Source organism: Bubalus bubalis, chromosome 20 (assembly GCF_019923935.1).
Source record: "Bubalus bubalis isolate 160015118507 breed Murrah chromosome 20, NDDB_SH_1, whole genome shotgun sequence".
Classification (NCBI taxonomy): Eukaryota; Metazoa; Chordata; class Mammalia; order Artiodactyla; family Bovidae; genus Bubalus; species Bubalus bubalis.
Window position 1 is genome coordinate 37,236,913 of NC_059176.1, and position 11,346 is coordinate 37,248,258.

General features: G+C 54.9%; 1 protein-coding gene across 1 annotated transcript; it reads left to right on the forward strand.

Annotated features, from left to right (window-relative positions):
* Nucleotides 1–3,019: 3,019 nt before the first annotated feature.
* Nucleotides 3,020–7,104, forward strand: ODF3L1 (outer dense fiber of sperm tails 3 like 1). Its single transcript, XM_006080690.4, has 4 exons — nt 3,020–3,635; nt 4,604–4,714; nt 5,799–5,912; nt 6,517–7,104. The coding sequence occupies exons 1-4, from the start codon at nt 3,515–3,517 to the stop codon at nt 6,993–6,995; spliced, it is 825 nt and encodes a 274-aa protein (XP_006080752.3). The 5' UTR covers nt 3,020–3,514; the 3' UTR covers nt 6,996–7,104.
* The last annotated feature ends 4,242 nt before the right edge of the window (nt 7,105–11,346 follow it).

Consider the following 11,346-nt stretch of genomic DNA (forward strand, 5'->3'; position numbering starts at 1 on the left):
TAGAGCAAAGTGACACAGTTATACACAAATAGACATTCTTTTTTTTTTTTAATATTCTTTTCCACTGTGGTTTATCATAGGATATTGAATATAGCTCCCTGTGCTAGATGGTTTTTAATAGATGAGAGGGATGCAGAGTATATAGAGCATGATGGGAAGGGCCAGATGAGGGGTTAAAGCAAGCAGAGGATGGCCATGGACAGTGAAATATTCTCGAGACGCAGAGGAGATGGGAGAGGGTCTTCCCTCCTAAGCCCCAGGAGGGAAGCAGGAGCAGGCGCCCATGGAAGCTGGTGGTTCTGACAGTGTGGGAGGGAGCCTTTGAGTCCAAGGTCAGTCTGACGGCCTCTGTGCGCTCTGTGAGCAAGACGCAGAGCAGGGTGCTGGAGGGAGGGCCAGGTACCAGGAGGGGAATAAGCCATGTTTAAAATGGTCTCTGGGGAGATCTGCAAGCTGACCAGCACGGAGGTGGGTGGCTGGGTGGCATGGACTCAAGTCCAGGGTCTGGGGGCCATGAGTCTGTTCCCAGCAGGTCTTGCAGGAGGGCAGGTCAGATGTGGTGAACGGTGAGAACAAGGGATGGTGTTCCTGATAGGAGGGTGAGAAACCCAGAATGTGCTGGGGAGGGTGGCTGGGAGGGAGTGGAGAGAAGGCATTTGGAGACTCTGGGAGAAGGAGGTCTGGGAACTGGGAGGCCCAGGGAGTGGTGAGTGGTCCCTGGGGAGGCCTAAGTGACCAGGGTAATGGCAGGAGTTGGGGGGGGGGAAGAAGACCATGAGCCAAGGCTGCCAGGTTTGTAAGTCAGGACAGATGGCAATCCTGAGAGGTGAGGAGGGGCACCCTGGATACTGGGGTCTTCATGGAGCCATGCCCTTGTCAGGGAAGTGACACTGCCTGGGTGGATACCCAGACCAGCGGCCCGCTGCACCTTGAGCTTGGAGGGACAGAGCAGTAGCTTTGGAGAGAACTGAGGGCTGTCTCCAGGGTCAACTAAGTTTCAGTTAAAGTTGGAGGGAAGGGAGCTTTTGGAGCAGAAATGGGGTGACCTTCCAGGGTGGAGAGTGCCTCAGTTTCCCTAAAAGAACCAGGCACAAGGACGGCAGACAGCAGCAGCGTGTGTAGCAGGGTCAGAAAGGCTCCTTGGGCCTGATACACTTGGAGACCACCACTCTCCACCAGCCCAGGATGGTGAAGGCTGCAGCCCAACATCTGGCCCCTGTTAGTACGAGGGGACCATCAGGACTTGGGCCCAGAAGGCCGCAACTTCCAACAGGAAAAGCTGGCAAGGATGACGGTGAGGAGGCGGCACCGCCCGCGGCCTGAGGCCAACTGAGGCTGGGCCAATCCCAGCCTTGCCCAGCCCTCCCCCTCCAGAAATCAAAGGCTTTGCTGCTCTCAGGTGACGAGAAAGACACAGGAAGGAACTGCTGTGCTGGGTGTGGGCACCCTGTCCTCTGCTTCAAGCCTGCAGCCTCACAAGTCAGGGGCTGAGGCACACGGCACACCTGGCTGGTCTGCTCTGAGTCCTCACTGTGCCTGCTGGTTGGAATGAGTTCAGAGCGTGGTTTGGTTTCCATTAGATCAGAGGCTGTGATCCAAAGAGAGCTCTGGGGCTTGTGTTCTGGTTTCGTCTCTGCTACTAATGTGATGGGAAGCTTTGGGCAAGTCTTGGGCCCTTTCGAGTCCTCAACTGTGTTATCTGTGTACTGGGGCTATGACAGACACCGTCTCTAAAGCCAGTGGTCATCTGAGCCCAAGATGGAAACCACTCTAGATCGTATCCCTGGTCTGAGCTATGAACTGGTAGGTGAAGCAGGCCCCAGGGCCCCTGAGCCTCCTGTTTTTTTGGAGTGAGGAGGTGTCGAGCATTTCCTCAGCCCCGGGGCTCATCCATCAATCACATGGTAGCTAAACATCTTCCCTATTCGTCAATGTTTTCTCTTGCACCCCCACCACTCAGAGGATGCTCTTGACCACAAGCACAGGAAGTAGCTTCTTTTCTTTTAAAAAAGTAATTTTATTTATTTTTTGGCTATGCATGCATTGAAGCACGCAAGCTTTTCTCTAGTTGCAGCGTGAGGGGCTTACTCTGTAGTTGTGCACGGATTTCTCGTTTCGGTGGCTTCTCTTGTCGTGCAGCACAGGCTCTAGGGTGCATGGGCTTCAGTAGCTGCGGCACGTGGGCTCAATAGTTGTAGTTCCCACGCTCTAGAGCACAGGCTCGATAGTTGTGGTGCATGGGCTTAGTTGCTTTGAGGTGTGTGGCATCTTCCCGGACCAGGGACCAAACCCGCATCTCCTGAGTTGGCAGGCGGATTCTTTATCGCTGAGCCACTAGGGAAGCCCCAGGAAGCAGCTTCTTGAGGCCTCAGCCCCAGCCTCCATCCTCATTTGCACCCATCCCCTGCCCAAGACGTCAGCAGCAGCCAAATATTCCTAGACATGGATCTCTAAAGATACCATCCCTAGGATAGGAATCTGAGAAGTTATCAGACAGTCACACCTTACTGTGAAATAATTGGCTTGATACTTTTCTGAGAAAAAAATAGACTGCGATAGAAGGGGGTGGGGCATGTCCAGAATCTGGGGGATAGGTGGGAGGGGCGGAGAGTAGACGACCACTCCAGGGGGCTGTGCAGGTAGCAAGAATCCTTCAACCGTGATCTGTCCACTGTTTCACCACCTCCAGGGCACCCAGCAGGAGTGAGAGTCCCTTGGACTGCAAGGAGATCAAATCAGTCTGTCCTAACGGAAATCAACCCTGAGTATTCATTGGAAGGACTGATGCTGAAGCTGAAGCTCCAATACTTTGGCCATCTGATGTGAAGAGCTGACTCATTGGAAAAGACCCTGATGCTGGGAAAGATAGAGAGCAAGAGGACGAGGGGGTGGCAGAGGATGAGATGGTTGGATGGCATCACCAACTTGATGGACATGAGTTTGAGCAAGCTCCGGGAGACAGTGAAGGACAGGGAAGCCTGTGTGCTGCAGTCCATGGAGTTGCAAAGAGTCAGACACGACTGAGCGACTGAACAACAACAAACCCAGAGTGAAGAGCTGGGTCTGTCACTCCACTCTCCCTTTCTGCTTCCTGATACAGGGTCCTGGGGCCCCTCAGGCTACTTAGCCAGGTTGGGAGCAGGGACAGTGGGGTTGAGTTCTCAGGGTTCCACAGCTGAGCTGCCAGCATAGAATTTCTACACCACAGTCCAGGCGCCACGGCAACTGGAGGAAATAAACACTCTGGGTTTCACAGTCCAAGTTCTGCAGTGAGGTCATCCTTAGCGCCTGCCTGCGGGGCCCTGCAGCTGGCTGCACCCCAGACAGCCTCAGCTGCTCTAGTAGGAGGACTGCTCTGCTTCTCAGCCCTCATGCCGCCTGTGGCGTCCGGGAGAGATAGTGGACACAGGGGCTTGGGCAGGGGTGCCCAGAACAGGTCTCACCCAGGCCCAGCTCCTCGCCCGGTGCTCCACATCTCTCAGTAGCTGCTCTTGCTCCCTGCTTGGCCCCAGACATGAAACTGCCCAAGGGTGTCAAGAACCCTGTGTTCTATGGGCAGCAGCCAGAGAAAAAGGTGCCAGTGTCCTCAGGGCACGAGATAAAGCAGATCCCTGTGGTCCTGGCCATGCTCAAAGGTGAGAGCAGACCCCTGACCTGGGCTTGGGCTCATTCCTCTCTCTGAAGAGAGGCTGAAGTTGTGCTAACCTTGCAGCCCTGCCTCCTGCAAAACCCCTTCAGGCTCTTCTCAAAACCACAGAAGATCTGCACTTCTAAGCTAAACTCCACAAGCAGAATTAACTGCTGGGAATTTGGGGAGGGTTGCTGGGAATTTGGGTGGGAAGGGGTTTGAAGTGAGGCCAGTTTTGGAAAAAGACTAGGGATTCAGTGGCATCTTTAGTCCATATTAGCTTTCCTCACTTGCCCTGAATCTTACTCTCAACCGAAAACAGACAAACGAATTCTTACTACATTGTTGATGACTGACTGTTGCTGTACATGGGGTTGTTTAGTATGTGATTAAATGTTTGGGCTCTGTTGGCTGCTGTCTTAGAATTTTCACAGTACCAGCTTGTGTGACTTTGTGTGAATTGCTATTTCTAAGCCTCTTGAGAGGCTTAACTGAGATAACCCATAGAAAATGCTTAACATAGTGCTAGGCACAGAATAAGTTCTCAGTTACTTGTAACTTTATTACTTTTCTTACTATGCATTGCCTGTCCAAGAGAAATTGCATTTTATCTAGGAACATTGACTTTCCCCAAAGGAAGCGTCTCAATAGTGGAATTTGTGGCAGTGTGACATTAGCAGGAGCAAAGACCCCAGTGTTCTTTTTTTTTTTAATGTTAATTTATTTGGCTGCACCAGGTCTTCGTTGCGGCCCATGAGACATTTAGTCGCTGCGTGTGAACTCCTGGTTGCAGTATGTGGGATCTAGTTCCCTGACCAGGGATTGAACCCAGGCCCCTGCACTGGGCGCGCAGAGTCTTAGCCACTGGACCACCAGGGAAGTTCCTGCAGTGGTCTTAAGCACACTGTATTCAGGGCTTTCCCTGCCTCAGATCTCACAGGCCCAGGCTGAGGGCTTCTCTCTCCATGCTCACAGGTCCGGGGCCTGCCAAGTACCTCCGGCCATCCTGCACGGGCTACATAGACCATGACATCTCCATGTTCCAGGAGCCAGCCTATACCCTGCATGCCCGGCACTCGGAGAAGCGTGAGTGCTTGCCACACCCGTTGTCCCCGCGGGCGTAGGATTATTACTATTGGATGTTTGGGGCGGTGTGAGAGGGGAGGAGTCATTACCTGTAGCCACAGGCCCCTGGGAGCCCAGGCCTGCCCTGAGTGGGACACCCAGGTGGCCTGCTAGGTCCAGAAGGAAGTCGGCAGGGGGCCAAGTTACCCGTCCCTCTGAAGGCACCTCCCAGCTGGCCCTCCTGAGGGAGCTGTGAAGTGACCTGTTGCATCCAGCTGGCAGGGTCTCCTTTCTGACTGGTCTTTGGCTGGCACCCTTCAGCTTTGACTGCTGTGGTCTGACTTGCCAAAGCAGGAATAACTGGGGGATGGGATGGAGGGAAGGGGGTGGTGGTGGTGGACTCAGGGCCTCCCAGGTGGCTTAGAACCCCCTGGAAGGCAGGGACCCAAGGGCCGGCAAAGAGCTGGGCCTGATGGCCACAGCTGGTGAGAGGGTGGCTGGGGATCTAAGATCCAGGCACCTTGCTGGGGTAACATACCCTTCTCAGCAGGGGAACCCCCCCTTTCTGGGGCTGCATCCTTTCTTCATACTAATAATAGCTACCATGGGCTTTCCTGGTGGCTCAGCAGCAAAGATTCTACCTGCAATGCAGGAGCCGCAGGAGACATGGGTTCGATCCCTGGGTCGGGAAGATCCCCTGGAGGAGGGTATGGCAACCCACTTCAGTATTCTTGCCTGGAGAATCCCATGGACAGAGAAGCCTGGAAGGCTACAGTCCATGGGGTCGCAAAGAGTTGGACATGACTGAAGTGACTTATACACACACACACACACACGCCTGTTATTGTCCCCTTGGCACCAGTCCCTGGCAGCTGTTACTTTATCTGTTCCTCTGAACAAGTTCTAGAGAATGTTAGGTCATGTGTTAAAAGATCCATTTTACAGATGAGGAAATAAAGGCTCCACAAATCCCCAAGAGCCCAAGGCATTAGGAAGGCGCCCTAGGTCCTTTTCTGGGGGAGGGGGATCTTGCCTGGAGACAGAGGCCAGACTCACCCTGGGGCAGCCTCTGGGGTGACCGGCTCTTTCCGTGGCTGCCTTGCAGGGATCATGGACATACGTAGCCCCGGGCCTTGCTATTTCTTGGATCCTAAGATAACTCGGTTTGGGATGGCCAGCTGTCCTCAGGTTCCCATGGCAGAGCACATCTCTAACCTGCGTAAGATGGGCCAGAAGAGGGAGGTCGGGGGTGGGAGGCTGGGGGGTGGGAGGTTGGAGGGTGGGGGTCCACGCTTAGGACACAAGCAGGAGCAAAGGGGTCATGACTCCCTTCGCCAGGTGTGTCTGCAGATGCTGGCACCTCCCTGCAAGGTCACTTCAAGACACCCATGTCACCGTGTCTGGGTCACAGTACTTAATGTCTGAAGGCCAATGTTCCATGTATGTTGCAGGGTGATATGGTAAAAATATCACAGGGCTTGTGTTATGCTAATGAGTTCACAGACTACTGATTCCAGCATGTTTTCTTGGTGCTGTCACGGAGACAATGACAGCCAAGGGTGACGTTCTGATGATGCTCGGGGTTTTTATATTATGAAGACAGTGTCATAATCCTGATGCCAGGATGGCGAAGTCCCTACCCACCCTCGTCCCAGAGCCTCATGCAGGGAGGTGATGTTCCCGCCTGATGCTAAGATGGTTATAGTAAAGTCACCCCAGGCTCACCAAGACCTTGCCCCCTCCCTAGACTCCTTAGTTGGTCACCAGAAGATTCAGCCTGGTTTCGGCCCTGAGACCCCTCCCCTTCATTCACCTACATTCAGGTCTGAGCCCCACCCCGGCCCCCTGCCATTACCACCTGGAGAAGACCCACCCGCCTGGGGAACGCAGGGCTCCTGAGTACTCCTTTGGCTTCCGGTGCCCATACCGAGTGATGGACCCCAATCCAGGCCCCAACCGGTACCAGATGCCACTCCTGCTGGGGCCCAACCTCCCTGCCAACAAAGCTGCTCCTTGCTATAGCTTGGCCCCCTTGGACAAGAACTGGTTCTACAAGAATATGTCAAGAGGCCCCGGACCGGCCGCACACACCCGGCCAGAGCCATCCGTCTATCAGAACCGCAGCCCCGTCTATAGCATGGCCAAGCGCTTTGGCTACCCGGTGGACCACACACCTCGGCCTGGCCCCGGCTCCCACAACGTCCAGCAGGTCACGGCACACAAGCCCCGCCCGCCCGCTTTCACCATGGGCACCAAGCACTCGCCCCACCTATGCCCGCTGATCGTCGACATTCGTGACTGAGGCCCCTCCTGGTGCACTCCTGCCCCCCACCCTGTCCCTAGAAGTTATTTTTCTATACCGAATTGAGCGACTTACCCAGATTTTAAGTAGCAGAGCTGGTGCCTGCTGTGTCCAGCACATAGAAGGCGTTAGATAAATATTTTCATTTATTTATTCCTTGGTTTTGCAAACACAGCTGCTTTCTTTGGGCCCTGCCCTGGGTGAGGAGCTGGGGATGCTGGGAGGTGTGGGAGGGGTCCTCGTCCAGGAGATGTTCTGCTGTGGCTCACCAGGGGAGGCAGCTCTGTGTCCTCCAAGGAGCCCCGGGTAGAGGCTCCGGGGAGCTGAGTTCCAGCCCTGCATCTGCCCCTAGAGTGCTGTCTGGCCTTGTGCAGCTCTCACACCTCTTTGGGCCTCGGTGAGTGGGGAGGAGGCACCTAGAGAATGGCCAGTTTCCCTCCAGCTTCTGAACTGTTTGATTCTGATCCCTGATGGTGACCAGCATCCGAGAGCGGAGTGAGGAGCAGGGTGAGTGGATGTGAGCACAGGAAGGAGGGGCCGTGTGGGTTGGGGATGGGGGAGGGCAGTTTTCCTGGGGGAGGAACCCCAGGAATGAGCAGAGACAGTGAGTAGCATGGAGGGTATTCTTGGTGGAGGTAAAGATGAAGAGGATGGCACGCGGGTGGGACCAAAGGGTACAAGATCAGGGAACCAGGGCAGGTGCAGAGGGCGGGCACCTGGGCTCTTGGAGGCTGGCCTGTAATGAGACCAGATGGTGGGCAGCTTGAAGGGGCCTAGGGGTTTGTCCTCAGGGTGATGGGGCTGGAGGAGATATTGTCTTTTCAGAATTCCTTGGGCAGTGAGAGCAGGTTGGGCAAGACAGGCAGAGCCTGGAGGCTAGGGATCAGCGTAGGGGGGACGGAAAGGGGAAGGGAGCTGCTGGGGGGAGGGTCTGTATGTCACATGCTGTCTTTGGAGAGTCACCTCTGTGTCCCCATCCCAACCGCTTAGCCCCCTAGTGTCTGGTGGCAGAGGAGAGAGCTGTGAACTAACCAGTAGGGGGCAGTGTTGCCTCACTCATGAGTCCAGGCAGGGCCCAGAGCCCCCACCCCTTCTGGCTTGGCTGCTTTTGAATTGCCTGGTGTCCGCTCTCCTGCTGGTCTCTGGGGAGGCTGGGGTCTTGGGGGCTGGTGTTTGTCCTTCCTTAATTCTTGGTATCCAGATTCTCTGTTCTGCTTGCCTCACCCCTGGGACAAGCCCCTCTCCTAGCTTCCCTGGCCACAGGAGATGTGGGGAGTACTGCCCCTGCTGCTCTGCAGCCCCTGGAAGTGAGGAAAGGGCAGCAGGAACTGTGGAGGGAGCGGGGGGCTTAGGGAAGGACGAGGGGAGGCTGAATCTGCCCCAGACCTGATGGCTCAGGCAGAGGCATGTTCCTCTGCAGCCACTGTCCCCGAAGCAGAGGGAGGCAGGAGGAAGGGGCCACTAGGAACCAGTGTCTGATGGCTTATCCCTGTGAATTTGAGCAATATTCAAGTTTTGTCTTTATTTTTAAATGTTATCATTCACTTTTGGCTGTGCTGGGTCTTTGTTGCTGCATGGGCTCTTGTCTCTAGTTGCCATGAGTGGGGGCTACTCTCTCGTCGCGGTGCACGGGCTTCTCACTGCGGTGGCTTCTACTGTTGTGGGGCACGGGCTCTAGGGCACATGGGCTCATTAGTCACGGCACGTGGGCTCAGTAGTTGTGGTTCTTGGACCCTAGAGGACTGGCTCAGTAGTTGTGGTACACAGGCTTAGTTGCTCTGCAGCATGTGCGATCTTCCCGTACCAGGGATCAAACTTGCGTCTCCTGCTTTGGCAGGAGGAGTCTTTACCATTGATCCACCAGGGAAGTCCAATATTCAAGTTTTAACTGAAAATGAAAATGGTATTGAAGAACTAACTTTAGGTAGAAAGGAGCAGAGACTATCCTTGGAATATTAAAAAGAAACAAACAACTGAATATTTTAAAAGGGGGGCTTGTAGAAAACCCCACTGGGGTCATTCCTGACTCTGGACCTGAAATGTCCTCCCCTTCCCACCCCAGCATGCAGGCCTCGGGTATTGTGTCTGTCCTGTCCTCCCCACTCCTCCACAAGTCTGGTCTGGGCAGGCTCGAGAGACAGCCAGTGAGCTCAGGGACCCATCTGTCTTGCAGCAGATTAGAAAGACGTCGTTTTGCCGACAATGCCATTTATCATGGTGGCTGCAAAAATTAGTGATGCTTGGGCTGAATGTGTTGGTTGGGGGTGGGGGCTGGCAGGTGGCAGTGGCTGATGCTCTCTAGTGTCACCAGGTCAGGGAAACTACAGGCCAACCTCTGAGTAGGGCTTTTCTGATTTAATGATCAGTTTATCCCAAGGCCCTCCATTAGAAAAAAGAAGAAAACTGAGGCCCAGATCCAGGGAAATAGCTTTGGCCAGGTGACAAAATAATGGCCTGTCTCTAAATAAATGTCCAGGCTCAGTTCATGACCAAGGTCAGGGCTCAGTGTGTGACCAGGATCAGGGCTCAGTATGTGATCAGGGTCAGGGCTCAATGTGTTACAGGGTCAGAACTCAGAGTGTGATCAGGTTTGGTAAGCAGAGTCAGGGCTCAGTTTGGAATGAGTTATTTTAGGACTTACATAGTCTTAATATATTATATTATATTAGGAATAAATGTTAGTTTTTGCCTCTGTGGCTCGGTCTGGGGGCAGACCTTCAGCCTAGTGGCCCCAGCTGTTACCAGGTTAAGGATGGGCCGGGGCTGGGTGTTCACCCCAGAGCTAGAACTAACCCTTGGTTTGTGGTTCCCAAGCAAGGATAGCAGGCTGGAGGATTCAGTATGAATCTTTGGCGCATGTAGATGTTTTCCTTCTATTTTTTGGCTGCACCATGGAGCATGTAGGATTCTAGTTCCCTGACCAGGGGATTGAAGCTGTGCCCCCTGTATTGGCAACGCAGAGTCTTAACCATTGGACTGCCAGGGAAGCCCCAGGGGGATGAAGATGTTCGAAAGAGAGATGGCCCCGCCAATAACGGGCTGTGGCCTCCAGAGAAGATAAATGGGGCCTCCCTGGTGCCTCAGCCCACAAAGTGAGAGGGTCATTTAGCTTGAGACAAACCTTTCGACAAAGCACTCCCCAGCTCTTGGCCTTGCCTCCCCTGTGGTGGTGACCAGGTAGATGACCTGGAGAAGGTCAGTGGGCATTGCATCTCAGGCCTGTCTGGGTGCTAAGCGCACCCCTTCTGAACAACTTGGGGGCCACGCTTGACCTGGCCGGAAGCCCTGGTCTGACCCTTGCAGGACTTCAGCCTGTGCCCTCAGGTAGTTAGGTCCCAGATCACACAGACACAGTCATTCATTCATTCAGCAAACATTTGCCGAGCTCCTGCCCTGTGCCAAGCTCTGACTGTGCCTCAGAGTCCCAGCCATGCCTTCCAGGAGTTCAGAGGGTGGCTGGGTGGGAGGATGAGAAAGTGCTCTCCAGGTGTGGACAGACATAGGAAGGTAGGTGAGGGTCATGTGCACGGCAGGACGCCTACCAGAGCTTCTGCCCATCTCTCCCGGGGGTGGGGGGAGCCCACCCCTGCCTGGGCTTGGTGGTGAAACTGCAGTCATGTGACCAGGTTGGTGGGGAGAGGGTAGGTGGCCGTCCTTCTGTTGTTGCTGGAGGGACCCTGAGGGCCAGAGTTTACTCTGGCTCCCAGGAGCTGGGGGGATGGTGGCCCTGGGCCAGGAGTCAAAGAGGGGCCCTGCTCATGGGAACACACTTCCACACCGCTCACAGGCTCACAGGTAGGGGTTGTGTGCACACACTTGTCCTTTACCCACATATGCGTGGGGACAAGGCACAGACGCTCCTTACAACACTGCTCACATGTGCACACGCATGCACGCACATACTCAGACCACACACCCTACTTCGCACACACGCCCCAACACCAAACCCACTCAAACACACAGACACACACACACTAGACACAGGCACGCTTACCATCCCACACCCTGCTCTCTCCAAGCACCTCCTTATCTCACGCACATACCCACCTGCCCGCAGGCTCCCTCACAGCCCACAGCCCCGGAGAATCAGAGCAGATACACCGTGAGAACCCCCCTCTCCCCGCCACTCAACATGCCCAGGTGCAGATTGGGTGGGGTGGGCTGCAGGCAGGGAGCTCAGGAGGGTCTCTGGGCTCAGGATGGCATGGGGCGTGATTCCCAGCCCAGGGTGGGAGGCTGAGGAGCCGCTGCCTGGCTCTCAGCCCTCCAGTCACCTGGTTGGTGAGCCCTCACTGACCAAGACAAGTCAGACCCCTTCTCCCTGCCCCCACCCCTCCTGTTCCTGGTCCTT

What these genes read in the sequence shown, in the direction of transcription:
- ODF3L1 (XM_006080690.4), top strand. Translation starts at nt 3,515, where the DNA reads ATGAAACTGCCCAAGGGTGTCAAGAACCCTGTGTTCTATGGGCAGCAG. An exon ending in GGTCCTGGCCATGCTCAAAG is followed by an intron (nt 3,636 to 4,603) that starts GTGAGAGCAGAC and finishes CCATGCTCACAG; the next exon opens with GTCCGGGGCCTGCCAAGTAC. An exon ending in TGCCCGGCACTCGGAGAAGC is followed by an intron (nt 4,715 to 5,798) that starts GTGAGTGCTTGC and finishes GCTGCCTTGCAG; the next exon opens with GGATCATGGACATACGTAGC.